General features: G+C 43.4%; 1 protein-coding gene across 1 annotated transcript in view; it reads left to right on the forward strand.

Annotated features, from left to right (window-relative positions):
- Positions 1-17,500, forward strand: part of maml3 (mastermind-like transcriptional coactivator 3) — a 113,669-nt gene that overhangs the window by 66,698 nt on the left and 29,471 nt on the right. The window contains exon 2 of the mRNA XM_062996323.1: positions 7,348-8,943. Within this exon, the coding sequence (XP_062852393.1) occupies positions 7,348-8,943 (1,596 nt within the window). The remainder of the gene's footprint in view (positions 1-7,347; positions 8,944-17,500) is intronic.

The raw sequence follows: 17,500 nt of genomic DNA on the forward strand, positions 1-17,500 counted from the left end.
GTGTTTCCTACCTTTCGCCCGGAGAATTGCACCCACAGTGACCCTGACCAGGATAAAGCGGTGGTAAAACGGACAGTGAGTGAATTAATTATGTCAATAATTAAAACATATTAAATGGGCAAAAGTATTGGGACGCCCCTTCCAACTTTGCAGCAACAGTTTAGGGAAGGTCCTTTCGTCTATGAGTCTGATCTGGACGTCCGTTTCAACATAGAGATCAGTGTGTGACTCTACATGCGCGAGACCGACCTCACACTCCAAGAAATACACCCTCCCCTTACACCATTGGGGTCTCCAGCAAAGGAAGAGGAACTGGCTACGACTAAACGCAACTGACATGGCGGTGGTGTGTTAGTGTGTGTTGTGCTGGTATGAGTGGATCAGACACAGCAGCGCTGCTGGAGGTTTTAAACACCTCACTGTCACTGCTGGACTGAGAATCGTCCACCAACCAAAAACACCCAGCCAACAGCGCCCCGTGACCACTGATGAAGGTCTAGAAGATGAGCGACTCAAACAGCAGCAATAGATGAGCGATCGTCTCTGACTTTACATCTACAAGGTGGACCGACTAGGTAGGAGCGTCTAATAGAGTGGACAGTGAGTGGACACGGTGTTTAAAAACTCCAGCAGCGCTGCTGTGTCTGATTCACTCATACCAGCACAACACACACTAACACACCACCACCATGTCAGTGTCACTGCAGTGCTGAGAATCATCCACCACCTAAATAATACCTGCTCTGTGGGGGTCCTGTGGGGGTCCTGACCACTGAAGAACAGCATGAAAGGGGGTAACAAAGCATGTAGAGAAACAGATGGACTACAGTCAGTAATTGTAGAACTACAAAGTGCTTCTATATGGTAAGTGGAGCTGATAAAATGGACAGTGAGTGTAGAAACAAGGAGGTGGTTTTAATGTTATGGCTGATCAGTATATGTGTATATATATAGAGAGAGAGAGAGAGAATGAGAATGCAGGCGATGGATGGATGGATGGATGGAGGTTGGTTATTGGTTAAAGTGTCCGCTGCTCCCGGAGAATTTGGGTTGGAGGGGTACCAGGATCAGAAGGTTGCCATAACAACCGCACCATGGTGGGTCTCTCTCTTCTCTCTCTCTCTCTCTCTCGCTCTCTTTCTCGCTCTCGCTCTCGCTCGCTCGCTCTTCCTCCTCCTCAGGGCGCTTTAAAGCTTTTCGTCTGTCTCAAGCACTCTTCTGTCTTACCCTCCCTCCTCTTTTTACCCTCTCTGCCTCTTTCTCTCTCTCTCTCTCTCTCTCTGCTACTCTCTCTATACCTCTCTCGCCCCTCTCTCGCCCCCCTCCCACCGTACTGTGTGTTCTTCCACATGGGAGCGGTGCAGTGTTTGTGTTGAGCTACTGAAAGCCTTAATAGGCAGTGACACAGAAAAAAAAAAAACTCCAGGCGCTTTACACACACACACACACACACACACACACACACACACACACACACACACACACACACAATGCTTTTGTCACTTCCCACCCCCATAATGCACTGCACAATACTTAATACACAGTGTGTGTAACAGTATAGCGTGAATAGCGTATTTAACCTTTAGTATCAACTAGCTATTATAATTACGCCGTGTGTGTGTGTGTGTGTGTGTGTGTGTGTGTGTGTGTGTGTGTGTTGAAGACGAGACGTCTTTTCCTGAAAGGTTAAAGCAGGTCGACGTGGCTAAAAAATCACATCACAATATTAACACATTTAATAGCACATGATGGCACAACACGTCGACCCTAAAGAACCGGGTTCGATCCTTGACAGCGGGCACCTGCGGTGGCGTCTCTGGCACAGGAAGCTCGGTGGGGCACGTTTATATTTTCGGCATTTAGCAGACGCATTTATCCAAAGCGACTTACAGTAGGCCACTAGGCTACGACTGTCCTGGCATGATAAACCATGTACGGTCGTGTCCCATCGGTCAATATACCCGACCGGTCAGTGAGCCAACCAAGTCTTTTTATTTGATTCTTTTATCACTATTATTATTATTATTATAAATATTATCATTATTATTTTATTATTATTAATTATTTTTATTATAATTATTATTAATTATTATTATTTATTACTATCATTATTAATTTATTATTATTATTATTAATGTATTATTATTATTAACTTATTATTATTTTTATTATTTATTATTATTTTTTTAATATAATTATTATTAATTATTATTATTTGTTACTGTACACCGTGTCAGAGTAGAGGTTAACGACTAGATTAGAGGAAAGCTGGGACCCTTGGATGAGTGTGAGAGTACCACACCACAAACTGCTGTTTAGAAATAGTACGAAGGTGCAGCCAGTGTGTATTAGTGACCTTACTGTCCTCCACCACGCTTCACATCTACTTTTGTAAAGCCGAAATAGTATAGCAGCTATCGTTTGTAATGTGTGAATTCTTAATGGTTTTGCGATCAACTGAAATTAATTTGATCCTTTATTTACACGTCCTTTTAAATATTGGAACGCTGCTTCTCTTGCCAGCCTGTTTGAGTCGATTGTTGGGAATCTTAGTTGCTCTTTATGCAGATAAAGTATAAAAAGCCCAAAAAACAAGCAAACCATTTAATCCAGTCTGATCCAGTTTATAAACAAACTCCATTTCCAAAAAATGTTGGGACGTTTTGTACAATGTAATAAATCTAGAATCTGTGATTGTTCTTTTTCTAGAATCTTTATTTACCTAGCAAGGGCACAAAGAAATGACTTTAATGTTTTAGCTGATATTTTTAATTGTATTTTGTAAATGTAAACAAACTCGATGCCTGCGACACAATCAAAAAGTTTATATAACATTCCACAATGATTGAGTATAAAAATAGGATCCACCAAAAGAATTATGGGTAGAAGCAATGATGTGTTGGTTCACCACTGTGTTCCAAACTTCAGGAAGGAAAGTTTTTCAGTGCAAGATTGTAAATAATTCAGCCTTTCACCATCTACTGTGCATGATATTATGAAAAGATTCAGGGAGCCGGAAATCACTGTGTTCCATCTGAGATGAGCTCAGATCCAGAGAACTTGAAATGTACATAACAGAATTTCAGTTTTCTTCATGCAGCGACGGGCTGTGTTAAATGACGACGGTTTTCTGAAGTATTCCCAAGCCCATGTGATTATATTCATCGCAGTATCGTGACGGTTTCTCATGAGCATCTCAGCCGTCTGAGAGCTCAAAGGTCACAACATTCGACAGCGGTTTCTGGCTTAGACCTACGGACTGAGATCTCTCTAGATTCCCTGAATCTTTTCATAATATTATATACGGTAGATGGTGCATGATAGACTGAATTATTTGTGATCTTGCATAGAGAAGCATTTTTTAAACTGATCCTTTGATGGATCCTCCTTTTATACCTGTTCCTAATTCACTGGAAACTACCGTGTTCCAAACTTCAAGAGAGATCGTCTTTCACCACCTACTGTGCATGATATTGTGAAAAGATTCAGGGAGTCTGGAGAGATCTCAATTCGTGTTGGTTAAATTTAGAAACCAGTGTTGAATATGTGTGAGCTGTCAGACGGCACCGAATGAGGACTGTGATTAATATAGCCACATGTACTTTGGAGAACTTCTAAAAACTGTCTTCACTTAACACAGCCCGCCGCTGCGTAAAAAAAAGCAACCTGAGTTCTCTGGGCCTGAGCTCATCTCAGATGGACCAAAAGCCAAAGGAAACGTGTGCTGTGGTCAGATGAGTCCACGGTTCAACAAACATAGATAAAGAGCAGTTGTAGCCAAGCGGTTAAGATACTGGACTAGTAATCAGAAGGTTGCTGGTTCAAGCCCCACCACTGCCAGTTTGCTGCTGTTGGGCCCTTGAGCAAGGCCATTAATTCTCAATTGCTCAGACTGTATACTGTCACAGTACTGTAAGTCACTTTGGTCGAAAATGTAAATGTAAAAAGGACCATCCAGACTGTTATTAGTGAAAGGTGCAAAAGCAAACATCAGTCATGGTATAGGGGGGCATCAGTGCCCACGGCAGGGGTGACTTGCACATGTGTGAAGGTGCCACTGATGCTGAGATGTATTTTGGGAGTTTAGAGACACGTGCAGCCATCAAAGTGACGTCTTTTCCTTGGAAGTCCATAATTATTCTAGCAGGACGATACCACACCTCATTCCGTAGACACAGGGTGTGTTCGAAAACCTGGTGAGCTGCCTCAGTAGAGAGGATTCTAATAAGTCATGGACTTATAAGTCAGGTTATTCGAACGCACTACTTAGACAGCGATAACATCGGGTTTAGCATTTAGCATCTTGCCATTAAAACCAATGGATGGAGGTAGCACAGTATGCTAACATGTCAATATAGCCTCCCTTCATGTACCGATAACGGTTACATTTCCTGACAAGCCCGAACTTGCAAATAAAAACACTCGGTACAAGTTTATACAAGTTAAAAATCGATAATATTTTATTTACGTTTGAAAATAACTCCATTCGTTTGTACGCACCGTCAGCCATGTTTATTTTTCTGTGAGAGAAGAGCACCCGACCCGCAATGAATGCTGGGATTGCCTTGATCACTAAGGCAGCGTCGGATGCTCAGATTGAAATATTAAGATGCCTCAGTAGTGAGGATATTACGGCATCTAGGATTTGGAACAGCCTCCTTCTCGGGAGCGCAGCACAGGACGACGTCAAATGCGTCTATGTAGAGAGAGAGCTAGCTTCTCCAACACACCCACAGAGTGTGTGTGCTTGACTGGCCTGCCTGCAGTCTCCTATTATATATGTGCGGCGCATCATGAAGAGGGGAATCAGACGAGGACGAGCACAGACTGTTCAGTCCTTCATACCACCAAACCATTTTATTATATTTATATTAATTTGCTCAAATTTCGTCCGCTTATCCGCCACACGTATCTGTTTTACTCGCCGCCTTTTGTTTTCCGCCATGATCTCGGTCCTCTCCGACGCGGCGTGTGTGTGTGTGTGTAAGTGTGTGTGTGTGTGTGTGTTGGGGGGGGTGTTGGCGTGGTGGGTACAGCGGGCAGGATGGAGGGAGGGAGGCTGGCGGAGACACGTTGCCTCCAAGTAGCTGGAGAGATCCGTGAATCTCGTTATTTCAGAATCTCATTTGGTGTGTTTCGGTGGAGTGGGGTGTCTCACACACACACACACACACACACACACACACACACACACACATACACACACACACATATATACACACACACACACACACAGGTCTGTGGGGATGGGCTGTGAACAGGGTGGGCGGCGTATCGATGCTAAATATGAGACAAATTTGTCAGCGAAGTTTTTGTCACCTTTGTGTAATTAACCCGCACATATGTGCGCCACGCCGCCCTCTTGTGATGCGCCGGAGCGACGCACCCGGGGACGGGCGCATATTTTTGCACGTCGCGCTCACACACACACACACACACACACACACACACACACACACACACACACACTTTCCTTCACCCGTTGCAATTATCGCTCTGTTAAATGTGTTGAGTGTGAGAGTCATTAGCACGAGTGGATGGAGGGGAACGCTCGGATGAGCGATGAGCGAAACTCCTCGCCGTTCTCTCTTAACGTTCCCGCGTCCGTTCCTCTCGCCCTCGACCTCGCCGCGTCTGTGTGTTGCTAATCGATTCGTGCTGTTTGCTGTCGTTAGCTTAGCGCCACACCGCGCTGCAAGAACAACAGGTTAGGGATCGCCTGACGACGAGCTAATGGTGCAGGAGTGAAGAGAAATCGGTGCAAAATTATTCTGTAGGGGGTGTTGAGAAAAGAGGCCGGAGATTCTGATGCTCCGAATTACCCTGCATAATGAGTTTATCTGTACCGGAGCACCAAAAGTATGTGGACACCTGAATAAGAGCTTTAAAATAATCACATCAGGATTAAGATTAATTAATCCCCTAGCAGTCACTTTTTACCCAGGCTTGGGACTTATGGCTAGGCTAGACATACGCCAGTCATGTCTGTGCAGACGCTCGGCCGCCTGATAGCACTGCTCAGATAATTCGCTTAAAGTTAAACTTTGTTTGTGCTGCCCTCTGTTGGCTGAAATGAACGACGTTTGGATGCTTTTTGGTTAGAAAGCACCTCATAAGAACATCTTGAGAGGCGTCGCTAATCCTAAACTTCTGCTCACTAGTATAGATCTTTATAGTCAATGGAATTATGGGAATAGTTCAGTTTATATAAAGTCAGATAGATTCTATTTATGTTACTTTATATTTAATTTTAGTGTATTCACATTTAGTGTTATTTATATTTATTTTGTATGTATATTCAGTGTTATTTATATTATATTCAGTGGTTTTTATATTTAGTGTTATTTATATTTAGTGTTATTTATATTCAGTGTTATTTATATTATATTCAGTGTTATTTGTATTTATTGTTATTTATATTTATTTATATTCATATTTATATTTAGTGTTATTTATAATTATATTTGGTGTTATTTATGTTTATATTTATTGTTTTATATATTTAGTGTTATTTATATTTATATTTATTTATATTTATTTATATTCATATTTATTTTTATTTTTATTTAGTGTTATTTATAATTATATTTATTTTTATTTTTATTTATTGTTATTTATATTAAAAAAATTTATTTATACATTTAGTGTTATTTATTTTTATTTTTATTTATATTTAGTTATTTATATTTATTTTATTTTTATTTAGTGTTATTTATGTTTATATTTATTTCTATATATATTAAGTGTTATTTATATTTATTCATATGTAGTTATTTATTTTTATTTATATTTAATGTAATTTATATTTATATGTGGTGTTATTTATATATTTTCTATTTATATTTAGTGTCATTTATATTTTTTTATATTTATATTTAGTTATTTATATTTAATTTTATTTATAGTGTTATTTATATTTATATTTAATTTTAGAGTTATTAATGTTCAGTGTTATTTATATTTATATGAAGTGTTATTTATAGTTATTCATATTTAATTTTAGAGTTATTAATATAGTTATATATTTAATATAGTGTTATTTTTATTTATATTTAGTGTTATTTATATTTAGCAGTTATTTATATTTCGTTCTATTTAAATTTAGTGTTATTTTATATGTATTATTATTTATATTTATGGTTATTTATGTTAAGTATTATTTATATTTAGTTTTCTGTATAGTTTATTGTGTTATTTAGTGTCATTAATAACATGATAATAAAGTGTTATAATATTTGGAGAGCAGACATACATCAGGTTACACCGTGCAGGAGGTCGATGATCATTAAAAGTGATTGAGTTTAATTGACGGTAAAATCTAAATCATTTATTTCTTTTCTCTCTCAGCTTCAGGAGACGGTGAAGAGGAAGTTGGACAGCGCCGGTGCTCGATCTCCTTTAAACGGTGACCAGAACGGAATCTGTGATGGAAGTTACTCCCCAACCACCAAGAGGCTCCGTAAGGAGGGAAACGGAGGCCTGGACTCTCTGGGCACTTTGCCCAACAACGTTCCCCCAATTTCTCCACTTCACCAGATGGACATTAAGCCGACGTTACCCACGGGCAACAACGCTTCTAACAACACGGTGGGTAACGGCACCGCTGGTACCAACCACATAACGGGACGGACTGAGGACCTGGTTAAGAACGGCGGTATGCCAGGCATTAAAATGAACGGATCGTTAGATCTAGACGACGGGTTCAGCCTCCTCAAGGACCTGAAACAGGAGCCTCTGGATGACGCGGCGGGAATCGAATCTTCCGACACCTCGCTGTCCAATCAGAACAAGCTCTTCTCTGACATCAACCTGAACGACCAGGAGTGGCAGGAGCTGATCGACGAGCTGGCCAACACGGTTCCTGAGGACGACATGCACGACCTCTTCAACGAGGACTTCGAGGACAAAAAGGAGATCGGGGACTTCGGTCGACCCATGACAGAGCCGACGCAAAACCTGCAGGACCCGGCGCCCCCTCAGGTCGCCACGGCACCCAATAACCCACCACAGTCTCAGGGTGGGCAGTTGGGCTCGCCGCAGGTTAGACCAGCATCTTCTGGACCACCGTTCGCCACAGCAGCCAATGGGACGCCGCCCCAGCAGCCCTTGCAGCAGTCCCCGGCCGTCGCGGTGGCATCGGGGTCTCCTGCGAGCTGCGTAGCCCGATCCCCACAAACCCCGACCCAGGCCCAGACGCAGACCTCCAGACCTGGTAATGGATTCATGATGAATCAGAGTGCCGGTGTGGGTCCTCCTGGGTCGACCGCGGTGCCACCAGGAGGTCCTGGACCAGGAGGTCCTGGAGGAGGAGGAGGGCCGGTTTCTGTTCCACCAACCACAGAACTCTCACCGGCTGAACAGCTGAAGCAAATGGCAGCACAACAACAGCAGCGAGCCAAGCTGATCCAGCAGAAACACCAACAACAGTCCCAGACGGCCAGCTGGTCTCCTGCAGGAGCACCAACGAGCCCGTACGGTGGTCCCTTCAACCCCGATAAACCAAACAGCCCAATGATGTACCCACAGTCGTTTAACACCCCAAACTCCATGGTGCCCAAACCTGGCATGAACAACTACCTCCCGCAGAACCCCATTAACATCATGAGCCAGCAACAGGCGCAGCAGCAACAACCCGCCACCATGGCTACCCAGAACCCCCTGAACAAGCAGCTCTCCTACAGCAACACCAAACCGCTGAGTCATTTTAGCGCCGTCGAGCACATGAGTCAGAGAATGACTCCGCCCATGGCCAACCAGGCCAAGAACACCATGATGCCCTATATGCAAGGAACAGGGGGTCAGGGCGGAGGGCCGCCGCCCGCTCAAGGCCCGATGCCCGGTCAGACGGCGCATCTCACCGAGGAGCAGAAGAGAATGATGATAATGAAGCAGAAGGTGCTCGGGCAGGGTTTACCGTACGGCTCCATGCAGCAGCACCCACAGGTAAGACGCTGGTTCATGTTTTGCTAATGTTGCGTTCTGGATTGTGTTCCGCTAGTCCAGAGTAGCTGAGGCTAAATTCCGTGTAGCTTTGTTTACTGGGGCTAACTTGCTAAGTTTCGTCCTCTGATGATTTCTGTCGGTAACACTAGTTTGGAGTCAAGGCACTAATGACCCCACGTCCCTTCTTGAGGACGACAAACAAGTCAGATATTCAGGTCACCCTTTGGTCTCACAGTGCCATCGGCCTTTATTAGCCAGTCGATCGTTGTCAGTCGAGTGTGTTTAGTGCCTGTGACGTCACTGATACGCCATTTTGGAGGTATTGTTTATTGTAAGTAGCAGCAAACACACTTGCATTACTTTTATGCTCTTTTGTGGGGAAATGAGAGGAAACCACAGCAAGGCAAACTCGGCAAGGATGCCAGGGAGCGTTATTTGGATTATATTATAGTAAATCAATAGCATTGATAAGCTACATTGCTTGCGAGTAGGTGGAACAGCGATGATTTTGCCCAAATTTTACGTATTTTAACTTGTTTACTATCCACCACTCCATGTTCCACATGGCACCAGAGACGGTTCTGTCATTGTTATGGTTTCTGTTACTGGTTTCCATACTTCATCTGGCAGACGAAACGGTCAAGAACATGCATATGGTCAAAGGCAGCTCGGTTCATAACTCCAACTGTAGGTGGTGTTGCAAACATGCACCCAGTGGAAGCACGTGTTAGCCCTTCCTATACTGTTGGGTAGCTGGAGATACGTAGCTACGTTGCTGTGTTTTCCTCTTCTAACACAGGATCATGATGAGCAAATCTAGGTGGCTCCTCCGCTAGGTGAGTCCAGCCCGGCCGTAATTCCATTCTATAACTCGGCCCACCCATTATTCTATATATTAATGGCCGTGCGGTGCGTTGGGTCGGTAATGGTGGCCGTTGCCCCAGCAACAGCCAGCTCCCGGATAGGAAATCGACACTCGGTAATATATTAACGTCTACGCGGCGGCCCCTGCGGTCCCCGTGGCTGCTAACATCCTTTCTGCTCCTCCGTTCCTCCGTCCTCTGTCGTCCTGTTGGATGCGTTTGATGGCGAGGAGAGGATCTGGGCAGTTTCGTTAACGATGGCGGTGATCTATTCCCTACGAAGGGGTCGAAATTGGGTACTCCGTCCATCAAGCCTCATTTTGACTGGTGTGGCTGCACCAATTGGTCAGGACTGGGGGTAAAATGCTTCGATCAACCTGGGGTTTGAACCAGCAAGCTTCTGATTACCACTCCAGTACCCCAATCGTTGAGCTACCACCGCCCTGATTTCCTATTCTGGTTTGCTAATGGTTGACCTGTAAATTCCGCTGGTTAATGATCGCCCCATCACAACCTCCCCCCCACCCCCAGCCTCAGTGTGTTCAGTCATGTTCAGTGATTAGCACTTCCTCCGTCCCTTTTCTCCTTCCCCTCACCCCCATCGTTCCTCGTTCTCCCTCGCCCGCCCCCCTCTCGCGTCCCCTCTCTCCTTAGCCGCAATAAAGAGGCAGATTTATGACGGCCGGTGCTTTGCGGCACTCGCAAGCGAACCGCAGCGGAGGAGGGAACCAATAAGAGACAGAAAGACGTAAAAAAAAAAAAAAAGCCAGAGAGAAGGACGGGGAAGGAAAACAGATCGTGAGTGACTGAGGGAGGGAGATAAATGGATTGCGGGAAAGGTGCGGATGTAGGGGGGGGGGGGGGGGGGGGATCTATAGGGACAAAAACCAAGAGAAAATCGTAATGAGAGGAGACAAAGGGAAAGGATTTTGTCTCTTATTCGGAAGAGCATTTACACCCTTTAAGCCAGTTTATTTCTGCATGCTCTCCCTTTTCTCCCAGTTTAGTCGTAGCCGACGGTGTACGAGGAGGGTGTATTCCCCCGACACGGTGGATCGGTGCGTGAGGTCGGTCTCGCGCATGTAGAGTCGCGCGCTGATCTTCACGTTCCTCCACTTCTGTACAAGCGCCTCGACCTGCTAACCAGGGTCCTTAAACAGCCTCGAAGACCCCGCCCACTTTTTAGTCCCGTCTTTTCCCACCCAGCAGACACGTCAAGTCGAGTCAAATTTATTTATATAGCGCTTTTTACAATAGCCATTGTCTCGGAGCAACTTTACAGAATCCAGGACCAACAGACCAAAAACCTCCTGCTGAGCAAGCCGAGGGTGACAGTGGCAGGAAAAACTCCCTTAAAATGACAGGAAGGAACCTTGAGAGGAACCAGACCCAGCAGGGCCCTCCATCCTTCTTGGGTGGCCTGGAGGATAATTTGAATAAATAGGATTTACACAAATCATACAAACACAAATTCAAATGAGCTAAAAGTTAAAAGTAGCATAAATAATAATAGAGTTATTATTCAGTCCAGTCTGTGATAAAGTCTGTAGTGAGTTCTTGACATTTTTGATGCAAACACGCCAGGTTTCCGTCACTTCTTGCAGGAGTCTCGACTTCATACTGTCACACTTCCTGGTCACGCTACAGACTCAACCCTTGTAACGGACTCCAATTCCCAGAATACACCAGCTAGTCACGTGACTCCGCCAGCCAATCCGAGTGGAATTGCGAGATCAGATTCACCTGTGTTTTAGTGTACTTCCGGTATAAATACTGTTTAGCAAACTTATCTCGAAGTATTACCCCTGTTTTACAGTAGCGTACCGAGTGGTTTTCTTGTTTGATTATATTCTGTTTTTGATTTGTTTGACTTTGATTTTGGCTTATCCCTTTTGTACTTTCGTTATCGTGTATTTGGCTTTGGTGTTTTGATCATTTTTCTGTTTTCCGGTTTTCCCTTTTGTCTGGCGTTCTTGGTTTGATGTTTCTGTTTGTTCATCATCTGGTTTCGACCCGCGTTTGTGTTTTGACTACGGCTTTTGGTTTGCCCTTATATATTTTATAAGTTTATTTAATTATAATCCGCGAGCGTCTACTCTCAGTCTGTATCGTTACACATTCCTTAACCTCGGGAGGGTAAACAGGTTTCCATCAGAACCACCTCGGGGTAAAACAACAGAAGATGGAGTTAATGTAGTGTCTGCACCGCCGGTCGTGTCTGCTAGGGGGCGCCCAGAATACCCCGCTGTTCCACCTGGGTGCCTGGATTTGGGTTTTTTATTTGCTTAATAACAGTATCTGTGGTAGGATGTAGAAGTCCTGTAATGTAATTATTCCTGCTCTGTTACGATAGTAGATTGTTAAAAACACTCTGTAATTAAGACCCCGGTGTGTATGAGCGCAGGGCGACGCGTACTGACGACCGTCTGTGTGTCCGGCTCTCCTGCGGTCATCTGTGTGTCCGGCTCTCCTGCGGTCATCTGTGTGGCACTTTTCTTCTCTTTCTGTCCGTCTCTGTCTCTTTAAATAATTCCTTTATCTGCAACGGGTTTCAGTTAGGGTGGTCACTTCCAAAACACCAGAAATCAGACCCCAAATGGAAGAACATCAGACCCCAAATAGGAGAACATCATACCCCAAATAGGAGAACATCATACCCCAAATAGGAGAACAACAGACCCCAAATAGGAGAACATCATACCCCAAATAGGAGAACATCATACCCCAAATAGGAGAACAACAGACCCCAAATAGGAGAACAACAGACCCCAAATAGGAGGGCAACACACCACCCAAAAAGGAGAACATCAGACCCCTAAAATGTGAACATCAGACCCCAAAAATGAGGAACATCAGACCCCAAAAATGAGGAACATCAGACCCCAAATAGGAGAACATTAGACCCCAAATAGGAGGGCAACACACCCCCCAAAAAAGGGCATCAGACTCCAAAAATGTGAACATCAGACCCCAAATAGGTATAAGGACCCTGGTTAGTAGCCCGAGGCGCCTGTACAGAAGTGGAGGAACGTGGAGATCAGCGCGTGACTCTACATGTGCGAGACCGACCTCACCCACCGATCCTTCGAAGTACGGGCGGATAAAAAGGGGTCGCATCAGAGCGAGGGCGTGTCAGGAGAATACACCCTCCTCGTACACCATCGGGGTCTCCAGCAGAGGAAGAGGAACCGGCTATGACTAAACTGGGAGAAAAAGGGAGCTCTAACGAAGCCGCTGAGCGCCGGAGTGTGTGTGTGTGTGTGTGTGTGTGTGTGTGTAAATGGTTTCCAGGCTGTGAATCTTCTGGTTGGATGGTTTGCAGTTGGGTGGCTCACTGGGTAGCTGATGTGGGGAGCAGGCGGAGTTAATTGCACATTATAAAAGGGCTATAAAGGCTGCACACACACACACACACACACACACACACACACACACACACACACACACCGAACGTCGGGCTAAATAAATATGCACATAATACACAAAACCATATGGCTAAGAACACACTCCCACCCGCACGCTGATGCTCACACACAGACGGAGTGTCTCACACACACACACACAGACGGAGCGTCTCACACACACACACACACACAGACGGAGCGTCTCACACACACACACACACACACAGACGAGCGAGCGGCGGCTGTGTGTTTGCGTCCGGGCGGCGGGGTGGCAGCGTTTGCATAATCTTATTAGCGTGTGATTATGAAACTTCAGGCCGACCCTTAAAAGCTCGTTAGTCGGCCTGTAATTGTCCCTCCTCCTCCTCTTTTTGCGTATCGCCGTGGTGACTGTGATTTATACACCAGTGATTGGTGTGTGTGTGTGTGTGTGTTAAGTCTACGAGGTGCTGCGCTTTAAGCTAAATAGACGGCGTCGTGAGGGGGCGGGGCGACTCGTGATTGGTTGGGAGGCGCTTCGGGACGTAAATGAGCAGATAAATCAGCCTCGGTGTGTATGAGCGCAGGGCGACGCGTACTGACGGCCGTCTGTGTGTCCGGCTCTCCTGCGGTCATCTGTGTGTCCGGCTCTCCTGCGGTCATCTGTGTGTCCGGCTCTCTTCTCTTACTGTCCGTCTCTGTCTCTTTAAATAATTCCTTTATCTGCAGTGGGTTTCAGTTAGGGTGGCCACTTCCAAAACACCAGAAATGAGGGCATCAGACCCCTAAAAGGAAGGAATTAGATCCCAAAAAATAGGTCATCAGACCCCCAAAAAGGATACATCAGACCCTAAAAAAGAGCGCATCAGACCGCAAATAGGAGAACATCAAAACCCCAAAATAGGGCATTAGACCCCAGAAAAAAGGAACATCAGACCTCAAAAAGGGGCATCAGACCCCCAAAAATAGGGCATTCGATCCCGGAAAGGAGAACAGACCCCAAAAAGGCAGAACATCAGACCCCAAATAGAAAGGAATTAAAAAGAGGGCATCAGACCCCATAAAAGGAGAACATCAGACCCCAAAAAAAAGGCATCAGGCCCTAAAAAGGCAGAACATCAGACCCCAAATAGGAAGGAATTCGATCCCATAAAGGAGGGACATCATACCCTAAAAAGAACATCATCAGACCCCCAAAAGGAGAACATCAGACCCCAAAAAGAGGGCATCAGACCCCAAAAATTAGATTGGGGCATTAGATCCCATAAAGAGGAACATCAGTCCCCATAAAGGAAAGAATTAGAAGCAAAAAGGAGGGCATCAGACCCCTAAAAAGAAGAACATCAGACCCTAAAAAGGAGGAACATCAGACCCTAAAAATGAGGGCATCAGACCCCATAGAGGAGGACATCAGACCCCAAAATGGAGAACATCAGACTCCAACAATAGGGCATCAGACCCTTAATAGGAGGACATCAGACCCCAAAAATTACATTAGGGCATTAGATCCCATAAAGAGGAACATCAGACCCCATAAAGGAAAGAATTAGACGCCAAAAAAGAGGGCATCAGACCCCAAAAAGAAGGACATCAGCGTATGGTCGAACCCTTGTGTGATCTGAAGAAAGAATCGGAGAGGAACAGAGAGCACCCCCTCGCTTCCATCCTCTCCCCTCCCCCAGCTTTTCATCCACTGGAAGAAGAGATGTTGCTTTCTTTCTGTCTCCTCCATGTCCACCCCCCTACACACACACACACACACACACACACACACACACACACACGTGTTGGCGCTCGAGCTGAGCAGCTCTCACTTCGGAGAGGTTTGTGGGAGCAGGGTCGCCCACGTCTGTATCTCAACACCACCGACACCAGACAGATCCACCACTGACTGGTGCCCCGCCCACCAACACAAAGCTCACTGTGAATCCTCGGCTTGTCCGCTCACTCATTCACTCACTCATGTTTAACAGACGAGTTCAGTTAAATAAAAACATTGTTATTATTATTATTATTATATTTTATTTTTATTATTATTATTTTATTATTATTATTATTATTATTATTATTATGACTATATTGTTATTATTATTGTTATTATTACTATTATTAATTATTATTATTATTATTATTACTATATTATTATTATTATTATTATTACATTATTATTTTATTATTATTATTTTTATAATTTTTCTTTTTATATTTTTTACCATTTTAATGATAATAATAATAATAATAATAATTATTATTATTACCATTCTTCTTCTTCTTACTATTATTATTATTATTATTATTGTTTTATTATCATCATTATTATTGTTATTATTATTATTTTATTATTATTATTATTATTATTATATTATAATTATTATTATTACATTATTATTTTATTATTATTATTTTTATAATTTTTCTTTTTATATTTATTACCATTTTAATAATAATAATAATAATAATAATTATTATTATTATTATTATTATTATTACCATGCTTCTTCTTCTTCTTATTATTATTATTATTATTATATTATTTTATTATCATTATTATTATTATTATTATTTTATTATTATTATTATTATTTTATTACTATTTTATTATTATTTTATTATTACTTTTACTATTACTATAATTATTCGAAGGAGGGAGGGAACTGCTGCAGTTACGACCTCTGCTGGCTGATTGATGGTGCTACACAGAGACGGGGGATAATGAAGATCAGTGCTGCACACGTGTTAGAGGGGCAGTGTGTTAGTCAGGAGTTTATTCTGGTCAATTTCTCAGTGGGTCTGATTCACTGGGTAAAAGGGCATCACGGGGCAAACACACGTGTCTTTGTACTGTGTGAGCAGACCCAGACAGACACGGGGAGAACATACAAACACCACACAGACCGCTCCACCTGGGAATCGAACCCAGGACCTTCTCACTGTGAGGTCCTCACTGTGAGGCGACAGTGCTACCCACCGAGCCACCATGTCGTGTGTGTGTGTGTGTGTGTGTGTGGTGCCACACACTTCCCTTTGTATACACCATCACTGACAGATGGAGAGACCATGTGGATCTGGGCAGAGTTGCGAGTGGGCATGGACGAGGGGAATGTGTGTGTGTGTGTGTGTGTGCGCGCACTGGAGCATATTGTACCCAGGAAAACGAGGTTGCAAACGGTGCCTGCTTGACGTGTGTGTGTGTGTGTGTGTGTGTGTGTACTAAAACACACCTGAGTGTTTGCAAACCGGGCATGCCAACCCCCTCCCTCCACCCGCACCACTGGTGAAGTGTGTATTTGCACTGTGTGTGTGTGTGTGTGTGTGTGTGTGTAGAGGTGTGTTTAGTATGCGGGCACCAGGTTGGCGCTGTTGGCGTACGACTCTAAAGCACCCGTGGAGCCGCACCATGGAATAAGAATGATCTCTCTCTCTCTCTCTCTCTCTCTCTCTCTCTCTCTCTCTCTCTCTCTCTCTCTCTCTCAGTCTCTCTCTCTCAGTCTCTCTCGCGCGGTACCCTCGGCGGGGCGATACCTCCTCACCAATGAGGAGAGAGAGAAACCTCGGTGCCCTCATCCCCTCTGCGTTGCCATAGATACCATGGCCCGCAGCACCTTGCTGCCTAAATAAATGGCAGCCACAAGACAGGGAAGTGTGTGTGTGTGTGTACGCCGCAGGAATTGAATTGCTGCTAGAGAACACATCACAGATGAGCTCCACTGTTTCACCCAAAATAATTCATCTTTTATTTGGTCATTTTCATTTCATTTATTAATAAACATCCATTCCTGCATTTCAGTCCTGCAACACATTCCAAAAAAGTTGGGACAGTAAAGCATTTACCACTTTGTAACGTCGCTGTTCCTTCTCACCACACTTAATTAAAAGATGTTTCGGCACAGAGGACACCGAGCGATGGCGTGTTTCCGTTATTTTGTTGATATTTTGTGCGACAGTGAGGGCAACGAGTTAAAAAGGAGGATAGGGTGCAGAATTTAACTTTTTTGTAGCCCCGAACGTTATTATTATTATTATTATTATTATTATTATCTTTATTATTATTATTATCTTTATTATTATTATTTTTATTACTATTTTTTTATCTTTATCTTTATTATTATTATTATCTTTATTATTATTATTATCTTTGTTATCATTATCATTATTATTATTATTATTATTATTATCTTTATTATTATTATTATTATTATTATTATCTTCATTATTATTTTTTTTATTTTTATTTTTATTATTATTATCATTACAATTATTATTATTAATAATTACTATTATTATTATTATTATTATCATCATTCTTATTAT

This window comes from Trichomycterus rosablanca, chromosome 5 (assembly GCF_030014385.1).
Source record: "Trichomycterus rosablanca isolate fTriRos1 chromosome 5, fTriRos1.hap1, whole genome shotgun sequence".
In the NCBI taxonomy this organism is placed as follows: Eukaryota; Metazoa; Chordata; class Actinopteri; order Siluriformes; family Trichomycteridae; genus Trichomycterus; species Trichomycterus rosablanca.